At 41.4% G+C, this 25,923-nt stretch overlaps 1 protein-coding gene across 2 annotated transcripts in view; it reads left to right on the top strand.

The window, feature by feature from the left end:
- Pdss2 (decaprenyl diphosphate synthase subunit 2) overlaps positions 1-25,923 on the top strand; it is a 229,523-nt gene that overhangs the window by 65,849 nt on the left and 137,751 nt on the right. For both annotated transcript variants that reach the window (XM_028894931.2, XM_028894930.2), the window contains exon 2: positions 3,478-3,606. In XM_028894931.2, the coding sequence (XP_028750764.1) occupies positions 3,478-3,606 (129 nt within the window). The remainder of the gene's footprint in view (positions 1-3,477; positions 3,607-25,923) is intronic.

Here is a 25,923-nt window from a genome sequence, read left to right as displayed (position 1 = left end):
ATTATGAGCTTTCTGTGATAGATGTTTTCTTACAGCTCCTTTTCTTTGTCCTTCAAGCTTGACACATTTGTATTAAGACAGAATTTAAGAGGCTGTAGTTTTTAAAAAGTGCACAGCAGTGATTTGAGAACTTGAGGTGGAGGATAGCGTTAAGGAAGAGTAGTGTGTTAGCAGCTGTGGAAAGGTGTGATGGTACAGCAGAACTGAGCCAGCCTTCTAATGTGTGGCGGCTGCCTGGCCCAAAGCTTCACCTTCTCAGCCCACCTACTAGAGTTTCAGTCCTCCTCACACTGGTCGGTCATCAGAGATCTACACTAGAATTCTGGGGGAGGAAAAGCTGTTCAACCAAGGTGGGCATGGTAGCTCACACCTGCAATCCCAGCCAAAGCCTGCTTGGGCTAAACAGTAAATTTCAGGTCAGCCCATTGCAGAATGGGTTAGGTTTCCTGTTCGTTTGCTTGGTTTGGTTTGATTTTTACCCCCAAATATAATTTACAGACTTTTCAGAATTAATAGGATCTAAAACTTGTTATATATTTATACAAAGTAATTTTCTAGGACTGTAAAAAGTGGAATATCTCCTTGAATTGAATCAAATGTTACTTTAGTTTGACCCCTCTCTAGCTGTGCATTAAGCTAGCCCAGTTATCCTCACTGAGTACAACAAGAGCCACCTCTTCAGATGTCTTACACCACTTGGTCACATCCCTGCCCAGCACCGACACCGTGTCTTTCTACAACAACACTAGGTTTCGTTGTTGTTGTTTGATTTTTCATTTGCTTTAACACTACAGAACCTCCCCATTGTCGTGTGGACGGAGAGCAGACCTCTTGCCATAGAACACTGAACCTGCATAGCCTAGTCCCTGCGTGCCTCCAAGTCGCTCTTGTGCTGTGAAGACATTCTTCTTACCCTTCTCATATTCCTTTCATCTGTTCTTCCGTTGAATGTCAGCTCAGTCATTACTTCCCCCAAGGAAGCCTGTCTTTCCTGATGTAGATAATTCTGTTATGAATTTTTATGGTATTCTCTCTCTCCCTTTGTCCCAGGAAGCATCTATTATTATGATGATTTTACACTTTATTAGTGATTATTTCCATTTCTTCTGCTAGATCCTAAGCTCCATGAGTGGTTTACTGGCCATACACCTGTACCTAGCACAGGGCCTCGTGTGTGGAAGGCTTCAGAGTTCACTGGGTGAATGAATATGGGGGTGATGAAACTTGTTTGTATCAACATAAACAGTTCTGCAGAGTTTTGGTGATGAGGCTTACATAATACTAAGCATTGCTTTCATTTTCAATACTGATAACAGGAAAGGGTTTCTCACTTTTATATTTGCTATACTTATTATGAGGTATCAAATAATATAGTAAAATTAAGTTATTCAGAATCACAAAATAAGAAAAACTAGACGTCAAATAGCCCAGGCTTCTGTGGAACCTCAGACATTTCTAGCAACAAGGGTTAGGCATCACCAGAGGCTGCTGAGGTTTCTTAGTGTCAGTCTTGAAGCCTGTCCAACCTTTTCCTCTCCCTGTGGAAGCCTTTCAAGTGAGTAGTGTTCCTCTTGGGTTCCTTCTCTAGCTCCTGCCCTCAGACTGTTCCCACTGTGTGAGACCTCACCTCACACCGTCACTTCTCTGTAGAACATTTTCCTCACAGAGACTCCAACCCGACTCCTCCACTGCTTCTTCCCAACACGGAGTTTTTGACGGAATAAAATTGAAAACACCAACATCACCATTTTCCTCCCTGACATCTATACCTGGGCAATACAGGTTGAGTATCATCTATCAAGATGCTTGGGACCAGAAATTATTTCAACTTCAGGGTTTTTCAGATTGGGAAGTATTTGCGTAGACTTGAAGCTGGTTGAGGATCCCCAATCTGAAGTAGAAATGCTTCAAAACCCAAGACTTTTGTAACCTCTCTGTGGTTTTGCCAGCCTCTGGATATGGTTCAGCTTGCCAGTATACCTTTGACTGAGACAAGCGTCCCCCAATGACCTAGATTATAGTATGTAAGATTAGCACTGTCCTTTGAGAATCCCAAAGTTCTTATGCCAGGAAGCAAGACTTGATGTTCTCTTCTGGCTGTGAATGAATATTCAAGCTTCGGAGAGTTATCACATCAGTTTATCCCAGTGCTGTTTTTGTTTGTTTGTTTGGTTGGTTTGTTTTGGTTTTTTGAGACAGGGTTTCTCTGTGTAGCCCTGGCTGTCCTGGAACTCACTCTGTAGCCCAGGCTGGCCTCGAACTCAGAGATCCGCCTGCCTCTGCCTCCCGAGTGCTGGGATTAAAGGCGTGCTCCACCACCGCCCAGCCCCCAGCGCTGTTTTTAAGGGATTATGGAGATAAAGAGACTCTGTTTGGGAAACATTTCATTTACTCAAACTGTTCATCTGCCCTCTAGTTGTTAACTCTAGTCTTACATGACTAAGGGTCAAAAGGTGTGCTTTTTGAAACATTCTCTTGTTTTGCCAACCAGTCTATTACATATTCTTTCTCTCATCTCTCAGTACCACATACTGAAAGAGGCAAATGTTTCAGTGAGATGACATTGGGGTGAGAATTCCACTGGAGATCTACTATGTGGTGAAGTAGAAAACTATGGGAGATTGTATTTGTTAGAAGAGTAGGTAACGAAAGTAGAAGAAAGAAAGCCGGGCAGTGGTGCACTCCTTTAATCCCAGCACTCGGGAGGCAGAGCCAGGCGGATCTTTGTGAGTTTGAGGCCAGCCTGGTCTACAGAGCAAGATCCAGGACAGGCACCAAAACTACACAGAGAAACCTTGTCTCTAAAAAAACCAGAGAGAGAGACAGAGAGAGAGAGAGAGAGAGAGAGAGAGAGAGAGAGAGAGAGAGAGAGTGTTAATTGAAGATAGGTTGCCAGAACAAAGAGAATGGAGCTTATGAAAAGCTCCCGTCCCATGCCACCCATGGTGTTCCACACTTCATTCACATTGCCCGTCCATTCAGGACTAGAAAGTCGACACTTGCTGCTCTTGCTTCCTGGAGCAGGGTGGTAGCCTCTGAATCATACAAGTAGTGAATGACCAAAGCGCTCATCCAGCGCAGCCCCTTCTGGCCCTGGAGCCCACTGTTGCAGTGTGACTCGGCAGGTTTGAGCAAATTTTGTTGGTGAAGGAGAGCTTGGAGTGTAGCACAGTGATGGAGAGCTTATTGAGCCTTTGGAAAGCCATGAGTTCCAATCTGGTGCCAGTAATAAAAACAAAAGAGTGAGAGTTAGGGGTTAGCCAGTAGGGTGAGGCCCACATTGGGGATGTCACCTTAAACCTATGTTAAGGTCTCCAGCTGTCTTCTGAACTTGCTGCTTCTGTCCATTATTCTTCCCTCCTACAATTCTCTTTATTTTAGAAAAAGTCCTGTTGTGCTGTCTTAGAAATGTGAGCATTGTTGTAGCCCTTGTCCACTTCTAGGCGAGTCTGAGAATCCTCTTCTCTCTGTTCCCAGGGGCTTTGTGCACGACAGCCGGCATAACCTCCAGCTGCGGGGCCTGGTGGTACTGCTCATCTCCAAAGCCGCAGGACCCAGTGCTGAGAACTGTCAGAACTACGACATGGTCAGTGGAATATACTCATGGTAAGTATTCCAGCGTTGCCCTCTAGATTGTGACTCACTGTTCGGCCTAGTCCTTCTGATTCTAAGTCAATAAAAATAGAGTTGGGTCGCTGTTTGAGAAGCCTAATGACCTAAGTTTGATGCCCAAGGACCTACATGGTGAAAGGAGAGAACCAACTGCCAAAAGCTGTTCTCTGACCTCCACAGATACACTCAGTGGTGTGCACACTACAGCCAGCCCTCCCTCTCTCCTCTCTCTCTCTCTCTCTCTCTCTCTCTCTCTCTCACACACACACACACACACACACACACACACACACACACACACACACACATCTAAGTATTTTCAGTAGAAGTGATATCCTGGGATTGGTTTCAATTTCTGTTCACTTTGAATTAATTTGTTTATGTTGTTAGGTTACTAACCATCTTGTGAATTACTCTTGCGATCTTTCTAATGCTGCTAGAAGAGTTGTCTACTCTTAAGAAAACAAATCCCAAAACCCTGAAGCATTTTCTCACGGTACATGCAGCAAATACAGGAAGTTCCGACTCTAGATCGCTTGTCTCCAAATCTCATTGTTCACCTGTCTTCTCTTTTTCAGATAGTTCACTTCTCGTGTACATTAGTCTAGATATTAAATTGGTGTGTTCCCCTAAGATCCCCTGACAAGCTTGCAAATGAAAATCTACTTAAATGTGTGTCTATCTTCTCCAAACTGCTTCTGTGTTGGAGCTCAAAACTTTACCTTATACATTTTATAGAAAACTCTTGACCGAATTTAGCTTTGATTACAAGAGAAAATACACAAAGATTTAGAATGATTATTAGCAACCCCGTTGGCAGTGGAAAGCAAATGGGTCACACATCTCCATCCTATCTGGAATCCTTTGATTTTTCAGCTTTCTGACTTTGATCCTGCCCTGGTTGTTAACTGTCTGCTTGTACATCTAGATAACTGTGCACAGGTATATAAGATGAACACCAGCTATATTTTATTATTTCTCATAGCCTTTTTAAAACACCACTCCATATGTAAGAGTTGTTCATAAATGAATCATTCTCATGTTACAGAAGAGATAACCATTCCAGAAGTTAAGATTTATCAAAAATCTCCTAGATAGGAGGTGACAAATTTGAATTGAATATTTTTATTCTAGATAGGTAGGGGGTTCTGTAATTCAGGGGCACTTATCCATATGTACGTGGTTATCCCATGATGTTTGCTCAGGTTTCTACTTTATTACCCTCTGAAACAACTATATTGTTCATCCTTGACATGCAGAGTCTAAGCAGCCTGAGTAGAACTTTGTGAGAGAATAGGTGTACAGCAGGCCTGGAGAAGCTTTTCAGCTCAGGCTGTGCAGAGGAACACATGCCTGCAATCCCAACACTTGGAATACTGAGGCAGGAGGATCCCACTGGAGGCCTGTCTGAGCTCCAGAATGAGACCCTGTCTCAAAAAAACAGAAACCTTTTCAAACAATCTAAACACATTTTACAACTGAGCATGTAGAATCCTATTTATGTTTAAGAATGATCCTGACATATAATTCCAGGCCACTTTCTATAATCAAACTTGATCTAGTAATTCCTCAGTTGGGGGTGTTTTACACACTTGCTAATGTAAAAAAGTAATTTGGCATAGGCATTTGAGAAGCAGCCAATTTGTTTCTGTACCACTGAAGTCAATTTGTTTGTCTCTGCTTCCTTAATTATTCAAGTGTAACTTTTGCTAGAGGCTTGTATCTATAATGCCACAGTGAATTATTTAACATTTGAGGAAAGTACTGATTTGGGAGCTTTTTAATTTACCTCCAACTACTGGGGTTTATATTGTTGGTGGTTTTTTCTCTTTAGCTTGACTTAGATGTCAGCTAATGGGGCCTGAGTAAATTACCTAAGGGACCCAAAGTGAGTTAGGTGATCTTTTTTGTTTGGCCTCAGGATATAACTGGTGCTGTGAATGTGTCTGCAAACTTATCACATAATAGCTAAGAGAGACAGAATTTAGGCTACAATGTAATAAGTGTAGTTGGGAAAAGTCAAGAGACCCACATTTGTAAAAATGTGCTGTAAACATCCACCTAAGCCTTTTGGCAACAAGATATCAGTTTTAGAGTTTATTTCATCAATCTTAACTTTTAAAAATTTGATTCTAAGGCCAATAAAAAAATGTAACTGCGGCTGGAGATAGACATTAGGGTTGAGCATCTGCCGAGTGTGGTCTAGTCCTTAGTTCAGGTTCTATTATAAAAAAATTTTTAACTAAACTCACAACTATCTTTACCATAATGAGAATACTTGCAACTTTCCATTCTATTAGTGATAGAATGTTTTTGTTTTGTGTACAAAAGAAATTTTTACTAAATACAATACATATTATACTTGAATTGAGATTTTTCTAATGTAGCATGATTATTAAATTTAAAGAATTCAGGTGGTTGTTGTTGCTGTTAGTATTACGCTGGTAGTGTGGCCTTGCTATAGAGTCCAGGGTGGCCTGAACCTGGCTGTGTAGCCTAGGATGTTACTGAGTTCGTGATCCTCCTGCCGCAGCCTCTCAAGCGCTGGAGTACTAGCGTGTACCAACACAGTAGGCCAGGTGAATTTTCCAAATGGTTCAGCTTTCTTTGTTGTTTTATAAGAACCACTCAGTGTATTCTTGTAACTAGCAGTTAAAAACAAACCATAAACTGTACACGTTGGTGCATGAACTGGAACATGAAAAGCTAAAGCCGAGGCACTAGGACCACGAGTTTAAGGCCAGCCTGGGCTACATAGTGAGTTCAGAGTTAGCCCAAGCTATAGAGGAGACCCTGGGTCAAAAACCAAACCAATCCCTACAGACTGAATACAAGTTTAACAAACACATATGCTTTTCTTCCCTACTACCCGGCTAGGCTATGCTTTCCAGCTTCTCCTGCAGTCAGCTGGGTTATCTGTCTGAAATCTAGCCAGTAGGATTTGAGCAAAAGTGGTGTTGTATCAACAATGTAACCCCAGTAGTTCGGAGATAAATTAAAAAGCTTCCAACTTAGTACTTCCCTCAAATGTTAAATAATTCACATCATAGATGGAAACCTCTAGAAGTGTTATTCACTACTTCCTGTTCATAAACATCTTGCAGTGTGATGCATGTTAAGCAGATGCTCTTGGAGGCCCATTCAAGGAGATGTCATGTTATGTAACAAAAGGTGGTCTGGAAGTCTCTGTGTGTATGTAGCCCAGCCTGACCTTGAACTTGTGATCTTTATAGCTCAGCCTCTGTAGTATTGTGATTACAGTCCTGTACCTCAATGCTTGCCTCCAGATTAGCTTTCTTAAATGAACATTCATATTAAAGTAGACACCATGACTGCTAATTTTTCATTCAACTCAGTTTTTAATTGAAGTAATTAAGATTAAATTAGTAGTATAGATTGTAAGGTAATTGTTGGGCCTCAAGAACTTGTCATACAGCGTTGGCGAGGGACTCAGTTGTTATAATCATGCACTGGTCTTGCAGAGGACAGAAGTTTAGTTCCCAGTACTCAAGTTATATGGCTCACAACCATCTATATTTTCAGCCCCAGAGTTCCAAGACGCTTTTCTGGGATCCTTGAGTACCTGTACTCACATGAACATGCCCACACATAAATACACACATATACACATAGTTAAAAATAAAATAAATCTTAAAAAGACAAAACAAAAAGAACTAAGAAGCATGATGGCACACACCTTTAATCTCAGCACTCGGGAGGCAGAGGCAGACCTATCTCTGAGTTCGAGGCCAGCCTGGTCTACATAGTGAGTTCCAGACAAGCTAAGAGCTACAGAGTGAAGCCCTGTCTCAAAACAATCAAGTGGCGTGGGAGGCTTTATCACACACAAAAGGTCTATAAGGCTGGTAAGGTGGCTTCTTGCATACAGGCATTTCCCATGCAAGCCTGGTGACTGAGTCAGTCCCCAGAACCAAAGTAGTGATGGGGGAGAGGACGAAATGCAGAGTTGTCCTCCAGCCCCCACATGTATGCTGTGGTGTGCACACCTACACATAGCATGAGCGCGCACACACACACACACACACACACACACACAATATTAATAATTAAAAAGAAATTTAAAGTGTTATAAACATACCTGTAAGTCAATCTAGAAAACACCTTAAAATTAGGGTGTTGATCTTAACATTACTCTCTCCTCTGAGTGAAAATGGATCAGGTCGGGACTGGAAGATGAGGAGCTTCAACATTCAGGGGACTACATGAACCGCTCTTCAATGAGGAAAAGAATACCAGGGACTATATGATCCACTCTTCACATGTGAGAACGTTATGGGACATGTGAACTGCTCTTCACATGTGAGAACACCAGGGGACATGTGAACCGCTCTTCACATGTGAGAACATCAGGGGACATGTGAACTGCTCTTCACATGTGAGAACATCAGGGGACTACATGAACCGCTCTTCACATGTGAGAACATCAGGGGACATGTGAACAGCTCTTCACATGTGAGAACATCAGGGGACATGTGAACCGCTCTTCACATGTGAGAACATCAGGGGACATGTGAACAGCTCTTCACATGTGAGAACATCAGGGGACATGTGAACCGCTCTTCACATGTAAGAACATCAGGGGACATGTGAACAGCTCTTCACATGTGAGAACATCAGGGGACATGTGACCCACTCTTCACATGTGAGAACATCAGGGGACTATGTGATCCACTCTTCATATGTGAGAACATCAGGGGACTATGTGATCCACTCTTCATATGTGAGAACATCAGGGGACATGTGAACTGCTCTTCACATGTGAGAACATCAGGGGACTATGTGATCCACTCTTCACATGTGAGAACATCAGGGGACATGTGAACAGCTCTTCATATGTGAGAACATCAGGGGACATGTGACCCACTCTTCACATGTGAGAACATCAGGGGACATGTGAACTGCTCTTCATATGTGAGAATATCAGGGGACATGTGAACCGCTCTTCACATGTGAGAACATCAGGGGACTACATGAACCGCTCTTCACATGTGAGAACATCAGGGGACATGTGAACCGCTCTTCATATGTGAGAACATCAGGGGACATGTGAACCGCTCTTCACATGTGAGAACATCAGGGGACATGTGAACCGCTCTTCACATGTGAGAACATCAGGGGACTACATGAACTGCTCTTCACATGTGAGAACATCAGGGGACATGTGAACCGCTCTTCACATGTGAGAACATCAGGGCACATGTGACCCACTCTTCACATGTGAGAACATCAGGGGACTACATGATCCGCTCTTCATATGTGAGAACATCAGGGGACATGTGAACCGCTCTTCACATGTGAGAACATCAGGGGACATGTGACCCACTCTTCACATGTGAGAACATCAGGGGACATGTGAACTGCTCTTCATATGTGAGAATATCAGGGGACATGTGAACCGCTCTTCACATGTGAGAACATCAGGGGACATGTGAACTGCTCTTCACATGTGAGAACATCAGGGGACTACATGAACCGCTCTTCACATGTGAGAACATCAGGGGACATGTGAACCGTTCTTCATATGTGAGAACATCAGGGGACATGTGAACTGCTCTTCACATGTGAGAACATCAGGGGACTACATGAACTGCTCTTCACATGTGAGAACATCAGGGGACTACATGAACCGCTCTTCACATGTGAGAACATCAGGGGACATGTGAACCGTTCTTCATATGTGAGAACATCAGGGGACATGTGAACCGTTCTTCATATGTGAGAACATCAGGGGACATGTGAACCGTTCTTCACATGTGAGAACATCAGGGGACATGTGAACCACTCTTCATATGTGAGAACATCAGGGGACATGTGAACTGCTCTTCACATGTGAGAACATCAGGGGACATGTGAACTGCTCTTCACATGTGAGAACATCAGGGGACATGTGAACTGCTCTTCATATGTGAGAACATCAGGGGACTACATGAACCGCTCTTCATATGTGAGAACATCAGGGGACATGTGAACCGCTCTTCATATGTGAGAACATCAGGGGACATGTGAACCGCTCTTCACATGTGAGAACATCAGGGGACATGTGAACCGCTCTTCACATGTGAGAACATCAGGGACATGTGAACCGCTCTTCACATGTGAGAACATCAGGGACTACATGAACTGCTCTTCACATGTGAGAACATCAGGGACATGTGAACGCTCTTCACATGTGAGAACATCATGGGACATGTGAACTGCTCTTCACATGTGAGAACATCAGGGACATGTGAACCGCTCTTCACATGTGAGAACATCAGGACATGTGAACTCTTCACATGTGAGAACATCAGGGACATGAACCGCTCTTCACATGTGAGAACATCAGGGACATGTGAACCCTCTTCACATGTGAGAACATCAGGGACATGTGAACCGCTCTTCACATGTGAGAACATCAGGGACATGTGAACCGCTCTTCACATGTGAGAACATCAGGGGACTACTGTGAACCATGCTCTTCACATGTGAGAACATCAGGGACATGTGAACGCTCTTCACATGTGAGAACATCAGGGACATATGAACCAGCTCTTCACATGTGAGAACATCATGGGACATGTGAACTGCTCTTCACATGTGAGAACATCAGGGGACATGTGAACTGCTCTTCACATGTGAGAACATCAGGGGACATGTGAACGCTCTTCACATGTGAGAACATCAGGGACATGTGAACTGCTCTTCACATGTGAGAACATCAGGGACATGTGAACTGCTCTTCACATGTGAGAACATCAGGGACATGTGAACTGCTCTTCACATGTGAGAACATCAGGGGACATGTGAACTGCTCTTCACATGTGAGAACATCAGGGGACATGTGAACTGCTCTTCACATGTGAGAATATCAGGGGACTACATGATCCACTCTTCACATGTGAGAACATCAGGGGACTACATGATCCACTCTTCACATGTGAAAACATCAGGGACTACATGAACTGCTCTTCACATGTGAGAACATCAGGGGACTATATGATCCACTCTTCACATGTGAGAACATCATGAGACATGTGAACTGCTCTTCACATGTGAGAACATCAGGGACTATGTGATCCACTCTTCATATGTGGAGAACATCATGGGACATGTGAACTGCTCTTCACATGTGAGAACAACTCTTCAGTGTGTTATACATCTGGGACTACACGAACCACTCTTTATATGTGGAGAATATTTAAAAACTGGAAAAGGCCAGGGTGGGTTTTGTTTTGTTGTGTTTTCTTTTCTTTTTTTTTTTTTTTTTTTTTTTTTTTTGGTTTTTTCGAGACAGCGTTTCTCTGTGTGGCTTTGCGCCTTTCCTGGGACTCACTTGGTAGTCCAGGCTGGCCTCGAACTCACAGAGATCCACCTGGCTCTGCCTCCCGAGTGCTGGGATTAAAGGCGTGCGCCACCACCGCCCGGCGTTTTGTTGTGTTTTAATTAACCTTCAAATTCAGGTAATTGGACTTGGTCTCAGCTGTAAATATTACAATTCATAATTTGCTTTTTATAATATTATTAAGTAGCAGGTGATGACTTCTAATTATAATAACAATAGGCTGTGACTCTCAGCCTTCACCTTCTTTCCATACATTAGGATTCTTCTAGTACTTAAAAATGCCAAACATAGCCGGGCGTTGGTGGCGCACGCCTTTAATCCCAGCACTCGGGAGGCAGAGCCAGGCGGATCTCTGTGAGTTCGAGGCCAGCCTGGGCTACCAAGTGAGCTCCAGGAAAGGCGCAAAGCTACACAGAGAAACCCTGTCTCAAAAAACCAACCAAAAAAAAAAAAAATGCCAAACATAACAAAACTGTATTTGCCTTGGGGAGTGATGAAATTAAAAAGCATCTTGCGAAATGAAGCATAAGCAGGAACATGTTAATAATATTATTTATTAAGGATTAACTATATAAACATAATATTGAAATATTACAGTAAAATATAGGTAGTAAAATAAAAATAGTGCTTAAAAACTATTGTAATGGTTGTTTCTTAAGATCATGTGTAAATGTACAGAACAGAGTCAAGGCAAAAGCTCCGAGTGGTGATAACTGACCGGGTCCAGGGGCGCCAGGGATGGGTGAGCACAAGTATGAGGAAATAGTCCAGGGGTTATTTGTACTGTTTTAGTTTTTAAACGATATACCCATGTTATTCTGTATACTTAAAAGTCCATTTGAAAATCAAAAGAAAATTATATTTTGTAGTGGTAAAGCAGTAAAAACCACCATAGGAAATTGATCTGTTTACATTTTAAGAATCTTAAGCTGGACAATGTAGAACATACCTAGACTATAGGAGGCTGAGGTGGGAGAATTACCACCTTATTTTGAAGCTGGCTCAGGCTACCTAGCAAGATCCTGTCTCAAAAAAAAAAAAAAAAAAAAAATCAAAACAAACTAACAAAACCAAAACACCCCCAAAACTGAGTGCTTATTGACTTATTGACAGTGATTTCAAATGATTATGCTGGATAATTTAACTTAATATGGGCTTTTGTAAATGATTTCAAAAGATACCTCTGCTATTTTTCAGAGCGATTTCAAGAAAACGTGCAGTTTGATTACATATTCCTATTGATGGTATTCTACTTACAAGAGTAAAATGCACATACAAATCTAGCAGTATTACTGATTCATTAGAGGCAGTACTTATTTTCTTCATTAACTTTTTATTGTTATTTTCAACTTACACAGCATGCACAAATACAGCAATTACATGTTGAATGAAAAGGGAAGGCGCTTTATGTTCAACATTGCGCACATCAGACGCCATTGCTCTGCCGGAGTGTCTGGAAGAACACAATCTAAGACCAGCCTCTTACAGCACAAGTATAATTAACCACCAAAAGCAGGCGGGCTAAGCTGCTAATGTACTCATCCTGAGAGGTAGTTGATCATATATAAATAACACGATATACATTGGCCTGCCGGACTACATTACAGCAAAACTGAGCTGCATAAATGTGCTGGGGTGTTTTTGATGCTAAGTCTGTTAAGTCTTTTTCTTTAGGGAATGCTGTCTGCTGATTAATAGGAGGCCAAAGCCAACAGCAATATCCAGTGTCTAGTTCTACATCTTAACAGCATTGACTTCCTGGTGTGTTGTGCTTAAAAGCGGTTCTAGTGGTCTTTACTTACAATCATGTATAAACGTATAGAATGGGATCAAGGAGAAAGCTCACAGTGGTGATAACTGTGTCTGGGAGTATACATAAAATGTTCTGTGTAGAAAACCTGAAATTATTCCAATGTGTAATATAGCACATGCTTGTAATCAGTCCCTTGGGAAGCTGAGGCAGGAGGCAAGTTTAGCCAATGCAACATACCCAGACTTTATCTCAAAAAAGTTATTTTAATGGAAGCCTCTATTTACTACCTTTATGACTTAATGCTCTTCCTGATTCTTTAAGCCAAAATTCAGGGCATCCCAAGTAGTAAGTAGTGTGTTGTCAAAGAGACATCTTGGGTTTTGTCTCAAATCTATAGCTGGTTAGTTATTTGACCTTAAGCAAGTCAAATAGAGCATATTCATCTATAAAGTGGGATAATAATGAATTTCACACCAGCAGCTTCACTAGCAATGGCACATGTCCAACTAGGTTCAGTTTACCTGCAATCCAGTTTTCCTGCTCTGTCCACTTCTCCTCTGTTGGACAGATACAAATATGAAATAGTCTTTGTTCCCACACTACAAGGAACGAAAACAAGTCATGCATCTGATAGTCAGTCTCCCTGACACTGTTGGTGCACTTTCACGTCCAAGAGCAGTCTCTGGTGTAACTATTGGAGCTAAATCCACATTCACCACTGGGGCCACCATCAACCCATGTCCAATGGCTGTGCCTTTGTTTAAAGATAAATAGTCCTTACCACCCCTTGGAGAATTAGCTTCTACAGCAGACTTAGAACCCAGGGAACCCCTTCCTCATATGCTCTTAACTTTTTCCTTTTCTCTCCTCAAGACTGGTGGTCCAAATAATAGAGGCATAGGGCACATTCTTAGGTTTGTTCTCTCCAATCATGGCATCCTTACTCTCTGACATTGCTGGCATCCTAAGTCCTACATTTCTGTTACTGTAATCTCCCCATCCCCACCCACCTCAAGTGTTTGAGTAGAATACCCTTAATTCTTCACCTGCACCTCACTCCTTCTAGGGTTAAGAAACATTTCCCGATAACACAGCTGTCATTTTCCTGTTCCTCTTAAGGTGACACAAAGAAGGTGAAAGTGTCATCTAGAACATTTTCTTTGTCCACCAAGAAAGGATAAGTGCAAGACCCTAACTGATGTAGTGATGGTAGGACTGGAGGTCAGGATGAGTCAGACAGTAGGGACTGTTGGTGGACTTTTCTTTCCCACCCGCCAGTTCCCAAATAACCAACACGGAGACTTAAAATAATTATAAATGCTTGGCTAGTAGCTCAGGCTTATACTAACTAGCTCTTACAACTTAAATTAACCCATATTTCTTATCTAAGTTCTACCACATGGCTCATGGCTCCTTACCTCATTTTGTACACATCTTGCTTCCTCTGCATCTGGCTCTCGACTTCCCTGATTCTGCCCTCCTTCTTCCCAGTGTCCTTAGTTTGGTTGTCCCACTTGCTGCCTGCCTACCAGCCAGTCAACTTTTTATTAAACCAATTTGAGTGAAAAATCTTTACAGTATATAAAAGGATTATTCCACAGAATTTCTCCCTTTTTGTCTAATTAAAAAGGAAGACAACAAAAATAGTTATTAAGAATTACAGTTACAATATCCAGTCCATTTGTATTTGGCAAAATTAGAGAATATATTCTATTATCTATCTTATCTTTGTAAGTCCAAAGTTTTGTAGCTAATTTACCTTCTGTCATAACTAAGGAATACTGTTACTGTCTAGTCTTCAACTCCATCAAAGACCCCAGAAAGATATAATATTACCTGAGTAAACAGAAAGTGAAATGTAAGCCACTTTCAAAACTATAGAAATGTAATCCCAGCACTTGGGAGGCAGAGCCAGGTGGATCTCTGTGAGTTCAAGGCCAGCCTGGTCTACAGAGTGAGATCCAGGACAGGCACCAACTACACAGAGAAACCCTGTCTCCAAAAACAACAACAACAACAACAACAAAAAACCACTATAGAAATGACAGAAACAGTTGGCAGTCTGGACAGTCAACCCATGGTTCCTCTGTAATGTTGGGGCATCCATCTTTGGCCTACAGGCCTAGAATTCTGACAGACTTTTTTGTGAAACAGGGAATTTTGAAGGACTGCCCTACCTTGTCTTGGCAAAATTTGGCTGTCTCTTTATGTCCTGCTGGTCTAGTTTGGACAGTATACTGTCAGCAATTGAGGCAAGGGCAGTTTCTTGGCCCAAATAGTTAGCTTTTGCCATAAAGAAAGTAAACTCCATACAGAGTTTCTTCAGTACCCATCATCTTCTTTTGAAATAAATTGGTCCTGTGAGGAGCAGATGTGTCTCACTATCAGGAAAAGCTTTAAGTTATTAAAACATTTTAAATGCCATATTTTGTAGGTGTTTTGTTTTGTTTTTTCTTCGAGACAAGGTTTCTCTGTACACAGAGAATTCCTTTACGGGAATTTTGTAGGTCTTTTAAGTGTTTGAAGGTCATCTATTTAAATATATCTGTTTAACCTTTAAAACATACCTAATATGACTATAAGTTTATTATAGATGACTATTAACCTGTATTTTTAATTATAATTTTAAATTATATTACATTTTTAAATGAGCTGCATAAGCACAATACACAAAAGTAGAAACATACATATAGTATAACAAAATTAACTTTAAATTTATATCAATAGAACCAAAATCCATGCCAGTGTAAAATATTTTGATTAATGATTATTTTTAGATAAAAGTAGATTCAATAATCTACCCGTTTATCTTATCATTTCTACATCATGTTCCCCTTTATTTCTTTAAAAAAAGATCTTTGAATTTAACTTTTCTGTTTAGCTTTTTTCCAGATCATTACCAGTAACAACTTGTAACCAACCCCTCTAAACAATGACAAATATCCATTATCCACTGAACTATCAAAAACCACCCACCCCACCTCTTGGGAATGTGGGTGTTGTGTTCTTAAAATTACTTCCTGTTGTCTAGGGGCAGTGGCATCTTTAGGTGATGTGGTGGTATTGTGTTCCCCAAAATATTGTGTACCTTAATAAACTTATCTGGGGTCAGAGAACAGAAAAGCCACTAGATACTTAAGATAGGCAGTGATAGCACATGCCTTTAATCCTAGCATTCCAGAGGCAGAAATCCATGTGTTCAAGGATACAGCCAAGCATGGTGACTCACGCCTTTAATCCCAAAAAGCAAGCCTTTAATCCCAGGGAGTGGTGGTAGAAGGCAGAAAGGTATATAAGGCGTGAAGACCAGAAACTAGAAGCTTTTGGCTGGTTAAGCATTCAGGCTTTTGAGCAGCAATTCAGCTGAGATCCATTCTGGATGAGGACTCAGAGGCCTCCAGTCTGAGGAAGCAAGACCAGCTGAGGATCCAGCGAGGTGAGGTAGCTGTGGCTTGTTCTGGCTCTCTGATCTTCCAGTGTTCACCCCAATAACTGGCCCTGGGTTTGATTTTATTAATAAGAACTTTTAAGATTCATTCTACAAGGTGACCCTGAGAAGATTGGGATAATTGTCAAGTCCTGGGAGAGCTAGCTGTATCATTTGTTGTCCAGTCTCTGTGTAATGGGAAAGTGCAAGCTTATATGGAGTCCTGGCTGGAGTAGTGCGTCAGGCTGCACTACTATTTCAGCTGGCCACCTTGAAATTGTCCTGAGAGTCTGCAGTCCAAAGCCGATCTTTGGGTGGTATACTTTAAAGAGAAGAACTTATTAAGAGCTGAAAGATGCCTGGTGGAAACATTGACATTAGCACTCACAAGGAATAGATTCAATGCCATTTGAGTATAGTCAGGGATGAAAGGGGGCAGAGTGAGCAATGTACTGAGTGAGCTGAGAGATGGTTAGGTTGTGAGTAGAATGCAGGAGACTGAAAGTTTCATGTGGAACAATTGTGGATGGTCATGGTGCAAGTAAGCAAAAATGGACCTTTTGGAGCCACCTGTAGGTTGTATTGAGTAGACAGGTGACAAGGCGGGCGTCACATGGCTTAACTCCGTCAAGAAAACACAGGGTGTCAAGAGGGGTGATGATGGGAATAGAGCCGACTACAGAGGAGCAGTGCTTTCCCCAGTTAGGGGGCGAGTCTGAGGCCTGGTCTCCCCTCTCCCCTCCTCCGTTTGAGGCTTCTATAGATAAACCTAAAAACCCTGGCTGAATCAAAGCCAGAACCTACAGGCAGTGCTCTGTGAATTATTGAAGCATTTAACACAGTTTTATGGTGACTCATTCATGGGTGCTTCGTCCCCGAAGGGCCTTCTAGAGAAGGCCTTTGCCTTCGTCCTCTTCCACCTGGGCACCTTCCTGTCACTATGGCCTGTGCTGTGGTTCAGACCTTTGAGGCTCTCCTCTACTGTCTAGACAAACAGTCGCTTGTTGAACTGTTTTATCCCTGTACTAGATTGGTTCATCTGCTCATTGATTGATTCAGCCAACATCTGTTGAGCGCTGCTGTGTCATAAACATAGAACTATAATAAGCATTACTGTAGCTCACATGTACAAGGATGTCTGTAAATCTGGTATTATTCTGTGTTCTTCATGTGTATTAAATGTTATTCCTCACAACCCTGGCTGGTAACAAATCACTTGGAAAACAGACTTAGAGAAATGTAGTCGCTTGTTCAAGATCATCTAGTAAAGCAATTGGCCGTAGAACCCTGCTCTTTTTAATACCATAGGCAGACTTTGGATTAGGGTTCCCTAAACACACATTCTTACTCATCGGAATCCATCCTTAGCACTGAGCACACATTTTTCTTTCTGAGTCTGGCAGTGTTAAGTTGTATAGTGTAGAAACCAAGTTACCAGCTTTTCCTGTGTCCGCCAATGCCCCAGACTTACAGTGAACATTCAAGCACTCTGTAGATTATTACTGATGTACTGAGACAAGTTGAATTTGGATGATGGTGAAGGTGGGGAGTGCTACAGAACTTAAAGATAAATCCTCATGGCTGCAGGCCATATTTCACTTCATTTCACTGATCTGTTCTTCATCTTTTGTGGAATACTGATACCTGGATATTTTCTTTAACATAGAAACCAGTTTTGTTTTTCCAACTAGACACTTCTGTCCTAGGCAGATGTGTCTAATAGGTGAACATTAAAATGCATGTCATTTGATATTAGTCCTTAAATGCTCATTGCTATACATTATGGTATTAACAAAATTTTGATATTCCACTCACATTATTTGGAGACAACACTTCAAAGCATTGTTTGGATGACATCTACCTGCAAGGTTCACTGCTATCCAGGGATAATTGTGTCCCGCAGTACATGGAGCATCTATTCCTTGGCTGTAATTACTTAAATATTCATTGCAAACAATGATGCAATGGGTTTTTAGAGGCTGTGCATAAGAGAACCAACAAACTGAGACGCAAAACAAGTTTCCACCCCTTCTTCCCAAAGCTGTAGTTAAGCACTTGAACACTAGCCAATGTAGTAGAAACCTGGCAGACTTGTCTCTGCAGCAGGCTATGTAAAAGTGTTTATAATTGACAGCTTATTATGCCATGCAAATGACCGTGTTTCAGTGAAGGAGAGTGAGAAAATATGGCTATGAAGTTATTTAACTCCCCTTTGTTAGTTGTTTTCTGGCAACAGGAGAAGGATACTTTGCACTTAAAATGCATTTCTGTATTTAATTTTGTCATTCAATTAAAAACTTCTGGGGGAGGGGAATTTACTTTTTAACTTTTTATAGATAGGCCTGAGCAGTTTTAATTTAACAAAAACAATAAGCTGAAAAACTAAAGTTATCAGGGAATTGGAATGAACTGGTACTAAATTGTTAGGGTTAAATTCAGTTCATGGCTTCACTTTTCTTTTCTCATTTACATGTGTTTATTTACTTGAGGTGGAGGCAGCTGTACATGTGGAGTATAGAGGATGACTTGCAGAGGTCAGTTCTCTCCTTTCCCATTGGGATGCAGAGGCTGAGCTCGGTGGCAGGCTGGCCACACCATCTTTACCCACCAACTCATCTCTCTGGCCTTTGGCTACACGTTGGATTTTTTTGTTTTTGACATACCTGCAGTGCTGTTTTCAACGGTACCTGATGTGAACTCTGTTTTCTCTTGTCTGCAGCACTGTGGCTGGAAATTAATCTTTCTCAGGAATGGTTTCTAGGGACGGGGGAGGTGCCGTGGGACACTGCAGCCTGTTGTATGCAGCTACTGTTAGCTCTTTGCTTTGCACTTTCTGCCTATGAATTCATATGGCTCCTAAAGCCTGGAAGCACCTTGCCCTGAGGGCACCGTGCCCTCTACCCCTCTGTTCAACCTGGTCACAGCCTGGAAGAAAAGGAAGTAAGGCTGACTTTGGTGGGAACCTGTGGACGGGCCTGTAAGGAAAAAAGTTCTGGAAGAGGCGAGTAAAAACCTAGAAAGTGATAGCTAAGAGCCTCTATGTCTCCTGTAACTGCCTTTCTCAAGCTGAGACCTTATCTAGTTCATTTACACTTCTATGAAGGGGAAAGGGGAAACTGTTACAGTCAGTATTCAAAACATGCCCTCATTTTCCTGTTTTCTGGTTTGCTTAGAAGCTAGAATCTTTGTGCTTTTGGTTGGTTAATTGCATGGGTTTTTTTGTTTGTTTTTTTTTTGTTACCGTCGCATAAATCCTTAGGTACTGATCTATTTAAACAGGAATTTTTGTGCACCTGTAACCCATATTTTTATTGAGAAGTAATTACTATTTCAGAGAAAATAGGATGTTTATGTCACTGTCAAGGCACTGCCATTTTTATTGTTATTGTTCCCTAGATATGAGATAGATCATCGAATCTACTCTGAGAAAAAAGATAAATAATAGGATAAATAGGTAGATCAGTGAATCTACATTGAAAATAAAAAGGGGAAGATATAAAAATGACAAAAGGTAGACTACTGAATCTATTATGAAAAGAAAAAAGAGAGAATGTGGATATGATAAGATAAAAAGGGAGATTATGGAATCTACTTTTAAAAAGGAACTACCTGTTTTAAATAAGATAAGTAATGAAAATTTTTTGGTCTGAGTTTATCAGATGTTACTGGACTGGACATTGTTAATATATATAATGGAGTTTTTATCTGAATCTGTCAAATGTTAATGGACTAGACATCGTTAATGTAATCTTGACTGTGTATATTGTATACTTACTGGATATAATTTTCTTGTATTAGTTACAAGCTTTTTTAAATTTTATACAAAAAGAGAGGAAATGTGGTATTGTATTGTGCACCCTAATAAACGTATCTGGGGTCAGAGACAGAACAGCCACTAGATACAAAGGCTAGAAAATGGTGACACTCACACCTTTAATCCTAGCATTCCAGAGGTAGAAATCCCTCTGGATCTCTGTGAGTTCAAGGCCACATTGAAAACAGCCAGACATGGTGACACATGCCTTTAATCCCAAGAAGTGAGTCTTTAATCCCAGGGAGTGATGGCAAAAACAGAAAGACATATAAGGTGTGGAGACCAGAAACTAGAAGCATTTGGCTGGTTAAACTTCAGGCTTTTGAGCAGCAGTTCAGCTGAGAGCCATTGGGATGAGGACACAGAAGCTTCCAGTCTGAGGAAACAAGACCAGCTGAGAAGTTGGCCAGGTAAGGTTAGCTGTGGCTTGTTCTGTCTCTCTGACCATCCAGCATTTCACCCCAATAACTGGCCCCAGGTTTGATTTTATTAATAAGAACTTTTAAGATTCCTGCTATAGTTCTTTTCAAAAAACTTTTTGGTATAAAAAGTTTTACAGCCACTTGGGAAATTTGTTTTGTTTTCTGTTTCAAACCTTTAAAGTTAAACATTACAACTTAATGGCATCTCAGATTGAGTTAAATTTAAATAGTTGTTTGGGATTTCTAGCTTCTGCTCTTTGGTGAACCATTGCACCAAGGATGGAATGTAACTAGAGTTTTCCTGCCTTGCCCACAGTCAGGACAAATCTTTGTCACCCGCCAGCCCCACAGCCACTCAGACCCAACCAAGTAAACACAGAAACTTATATTGCTTACAAACTGTATGGCCATGGCAGGCTTCTTGCTAACTGTTCTTACAGCTTAAATTAATCCATTTGCATTCATCTATACCTTGCCACGTGGCTCATGGCTTACTGGCATCTTCACATGCTGCTTGTCATGGCGGCGGCGGCTGGCAGAGTAATTTGACATACAGACCATCCCACAGCAATGGAAGGTGGATTGCTTGCACTGGTCCCCACTACCTCATCTGGCCTCCAGTTCAAAGAGTTGGTGATCTGGATGGGGTGGTGGATCTCTGAGCTCAAGACCAGCCTGGTCTACATAGTGAGTTCTGGGCCAGCCAAGACTACATAGTGAAACCCTATCTCAAAAACAAACAACAATAATAATTTTTATTTTTTTTAATTATCAGCCATTTTTTAAAGATTTATTTATTTATAGTATAGTGTTCTGTATGCATGTATCCCTGCAGGCCAGAAGAGGGCACCAGATCTCATTACAGATAGTTGTGAGCCTCCATGTGGTTGCTGGGAGTTGAACTCAGGACCTTTGGAAGGGCAAGCAGTGCTCTTAACCTCTGAGCCATCTCTCCAGCCCAATAATTTTTTTTTTTTTTTTGGTTTTTCGAGACAGGGTTTCTCTGTGTAGCTTTGCGCCTTTCCTGGAACTCACTTGGTAGCCCAGGCTGGCCTCGAACTCACAGAGATCCGCCTGCCTCTGCCTCCCGAGTGCTGGGATTAAAGGCGTGCGCCACCACCGCCCGGCCCAATAATTTTTAAGGAAGACTTGGTAAACTTGTAGTGCCCTCTTGAGTAGCCCTGGTGAGAAGGCTTTGCCAGTGAACAGTCACAAACTCTGTGCCAGTCATCTTCCAGCCTCTGCTCCAGGGCTCCCTTTGCTTTGCTTCTGCCCCTTTGCAGAGTGGAAGGCAGGCAGGGTGGAGCAGGACCGTAAGGAGTACTTGGAGGCTGAGGCCGAAGGATTGCCACAGCCCGAGGCTCACTGGGTTACAGAGTGATGTCCTCTCTCAAAAGGAAGCAGTCTGCTTATCAACATTTTATATAACAGTAATGACTTTACTTTCCATTTTATTAGATGTATTTATAACTGCCAATCTGAGCATCTAATGGCCTTGAGATAAACACTATTGCTTGCTTTTTAATGAGCATAAAATTAAAGATAATTGGAATTTTTACTGGTAGATATACCTTTTCCCGGTAGTGAATGACTCTCCTTAGACATTTGAAAAGGGGAAAATAACTCATCTCTGAGAAGAATTCCTTGCTTACTATGAAAAGTCCTTAGAGATGCCTTGATAGTGTCTTCAAACCATAGTTCCAACCGAAGTGCTCACACTTAGTTTCCCTGCAGAGATGGTGGCCATTTCTGAGTGCACTTTTAAGAACTGAATGCTTGTCCTTCTCTCAGTCTGATCTTAGTTCAGTTTTTTCCTTTAAAAAAACAAAACAACCTTTTACATTTATTTATTGTGTGTACTCTGGGTAAGTGTGGAGGTCGGAAGACAGCTGGTGATTTGGTTCTCTCCTTCCACCGTGTGGGTTCCAGAAGATGGAACTTGGGCTTCAGCTACTGAGCCATCTCACCAACTCCAGAGCTCAAAAATTTAAAGTGTGAGGTTTGTACAGTTTGTTTTGCGCTATCATAAAATTTAAAAAATATGTATATATTAGTTGAACTCTTATACGCTCAAGAGACTGTGTGTCTGTGTGTCACAGAGCAGAGCCATATACACAGCTGTGCTAAACTGTGTGTCTGTGTGTCACAGAGCAGAGCCATATACACAGCTGTGCTAAACCTGTCAACACTTTGTGTATGTTTGCTTGGCAGTTTTTTGGACAGGGTCTCGCTATATAGCCCAACTTGGCCTCAACAATCCTCCTGCCTCCCCTCTCAAGTACTGGGATTTCAGGCATGCTACCATGCCTGGCTGTATTCTTGTTTTTTTTTTTTTTTTTTTTTTTAACATTTTTCAGGCTTTTTTCCTTTGAGATTTTGTTTTTGTGTTATATTTGAGTGTTTGCCTGAATGTGTATCTGTGTGCCATGTGTATGCAGTGCCAATGGAAGCCAGAAGAGGGCATTGGATTCCTTGGAACTAGATTTAAAATTGTTAGCTGCCATGTGGGTGCTGGGTATTGAACCTAGGTGTTCTGGAGGAGCAGCTAGTCCTCTTAACCAATGAACTGTCTCTCTAGGTCCGGGCTTTTTTTTTTTTTAAGATTTATTTTTATTTTATGTGTATGTGTACAGTGTGCATGCCTGGTGCCCAAGGAGACAAAGAAGAGTGTGTTGACTCTCCTGGACTAGAGTTACAGATAGGTCCTGGGAAATGAGTCACACCCTGTCCAGATCAGCTCTTAACTACTGAGCAAATGTCTCTAGCACAACCGTTCTCAACCTGTGGTCCATGACCCCTTTGGAAGTTGAACAGTACTTTGACAGGGATGGCATATCAGCTATCCTACATATCAGATATTTGCATTATGATTCATCACAATAGCAAAATTGCAGTTATAAAGTAGTAATGAAAATAATTTTGTGGTTGGGGTCACCACACATGAGCAACTGTGGCAGCATTGGGAAGGTTGAGAGGCTCTGAGCTAGTGACTCAGGCTTCTTATCACCCCTGACTTTGTTAGGTACCATATCCAAAAAATGAAGTCAGTTCTGTATCACCTGAGAGTTTGTTATCTCTTATAGATACTTTGAGACCTGGCAACGGTAGAACTGAAGTGGTTCTAACATACATAGTTTACACTTTCGTCAGCTAAAGGACAAGACAAGGATTCTTATCTCATTTGCCAGAGTAAAGATTAAGAAAAATAACCAACAGAGTTCAGGTTTTAGTCTTGGGAAATTATTCAGTAAGATGTACAAGTAACACTGGTGGATTATACACTTACCTGCTCTGCAGTTTCATTGCTCACATGTGTACTTCGCCAGGAAATGTTCTCTTTTAAATCCAAAGCTGAATTACTGCTCTGAACTGGTCTGCAACTTTCTGATTGGTGAAGCCCGTGCAACCAACTTTCAGGATTTTTTTTTTTACTTGTATCAAGATTCCTTAAAATGGTATAGTCTGATGACCAGAGGTAACTGACAGTTTGCGTCAGGGCCCTATCCTGCAGGCTTCCTGGCAACCAGCGTCTACTTCTGCGCTGGTGTTACTGTAGCCTCGATTTGAAATCTGTTGTTTTCTGTCCAGTTCCTTTACTGATCTGGCCTCAAGCATCTCCACACAGGGCTGTGGCTCCTCTTATCCCAGATCTTTATTGAAGTCTTCGTGTGTCCCGATCTGACACGTGACAAGTACTCAGTGAATGAAGCCCTGCTGTTGCGGTCTGACAGTGAGTGCTGTCTTCGTAACACTGGGTTTTCCCATTCATTGGCAGTGCTGAGGAAATGCCTTCGCAGTCACTGCTGCACTCATTTGCTCAGCCGGGACTCAATACCATTAGACAGTTACCTGCTGATTTGCCCAAACCCAGTATGTATTCTTTTTAGCAGTGTCCATTTAAAAACTTGTAACTTCTACAAGATTTGACCAGGCCTTTCTAGTTGTAAGAGCTTCATCCTGTCACCATAACTTATTAAATACCAATAAATGTGGGCATTGGCTTGTCACAAAGCAGAGAAACCTGGCGATCATTTTGAGAAAGTAAATATTGATAGCACCAGATTGTACACAAAGGCAGTAAAAAAATGTTTAAAAGTAAGTTCGTGTAAATGAGGCATTTCAAACTATAGGTTGGTGCCTCGCCATTAACTTTAATTCTGTGACTTTTGTCAGTTGATGTCGCAACCTTAGTATTATTTTTAAAATAGTTTTTAGGGTTATTTAATTAAGTAATGTGGTGTTTGCTTGTTTCAGACAGTGTGCCTTTGCTGCTGTCAAAGCTACGCTGGCAGGACATTGCTTTTCTCTTCCCTTTTGTTAATATTCGGTGTTAGATAATGCTTTCCCAAATAATAGATTCCAAAGACCTTTGATCCACCATTACTGTAAAATCAAATGCAACTTAATTTTTTTTCTGGGCATAATGGTTTTAACCTTGTGTACTAATTTGCCTGTGCTTGTGGGGGCAGATCCTTAAATGAGACAGAAATGAAGGAAAAATTGCTAATGCAGCCACTGTATATCTAATGAGCACTGTGTAATAAACCATAACCTCTTCGACATTTCTCTGGAAAGCAGCGTGATTATTTTGGATGGCTAGCCCTTTGTGGATGGCTCATTACCGTCTGGCATAATATGTATTGATAGAGACTGTAATTGTCAACTCCTATCTGACATGCTGCCTCTGATAAATACGGCTTGCATCACTGGAGCCCACTAATGGTTATCTGGGCAACTGTAATTAAAGAAAAAAATTGGTGTAGGTTAAGAATACATATGTATCTTTAAAACTCGATAAAAATCTGTCTGTGCCACCCTCTCTTAGCTTCTTAGAAAATTTGAAGGATTAGATTTAAGGATTTGAGTTCTTTTATGAGAATAGAGGCCAACGTATGACAAGGTGTGTGTGCATGCAGGGGTGGTGTGTATATAAGAAGGGAGGAGGGTCTCTGTTGGTGAAGAAATGACTGTATAAGTCACATGTGTTAGGAGCACATGAGTAATTTGTGTGTGTGTTAGGAGCACATGAGTAACTTGTATGTGTTAGGAGCACATGAGTAACTTGTGTGTGTTAGGAGCACATGAGTATAACTTGTGTGTGTTAAGGAGCACATGAGTAGTAACTTGTGTGTGTTAGGAGCACATGAGTAACTTGTGTGTGTTAGGAGCACATGAGTAACTTGTCTCATAAACCTAGTCTCTGCATCTGGGGTCAGCTGAAATTGATGCTTACATTTGTGGTGGTCAGTTTTACTCACATTTCCCATGTTTTCCTTTTTTAAACTTTCCTTTTCTAAAGCTTTATTCTCATTTTGTCAGAATTCTGTATCCTTTGAGAAGAGAAGTGGAAGGATGTCTGGCAAGCCAAACTGCAATGAAATATGAATCACGAATATTGAAAGCCTATAGAATATTATGTATGGTACTTGCAGATGAAAAGTAAGTTCAAGGTTAGAATTGGGTCTTGCTTTATTTTAGAAAACATTTAGGTCTAGTTAATTGTAACTTCTTGAAAACAGAATTTGAGTTTTAAGAGAAGAATATTTCTGCTGT

The sequence above is a fragment of the Peromyscus leucopus genome, chromosome 8a (assembly GCF_004664715.2).
Source record: "Peromyscus leucopus breed LL Stock chromosome 8a, UCI_PerLeu_2.1, whole genome shotgun sequence".
Classification (NCBI taxonomy): Eukaryota; Metazoa; Chordata; class Mammalia; order Rodentia; family Cricetidae; genus Peromyscus; species Peromyscus leucopus.
The sequence above is the reverse complement of the archived record's forward strand: the minus strand, read 5'-3'. Positions and strand labels throughout refer to the sequence as shown.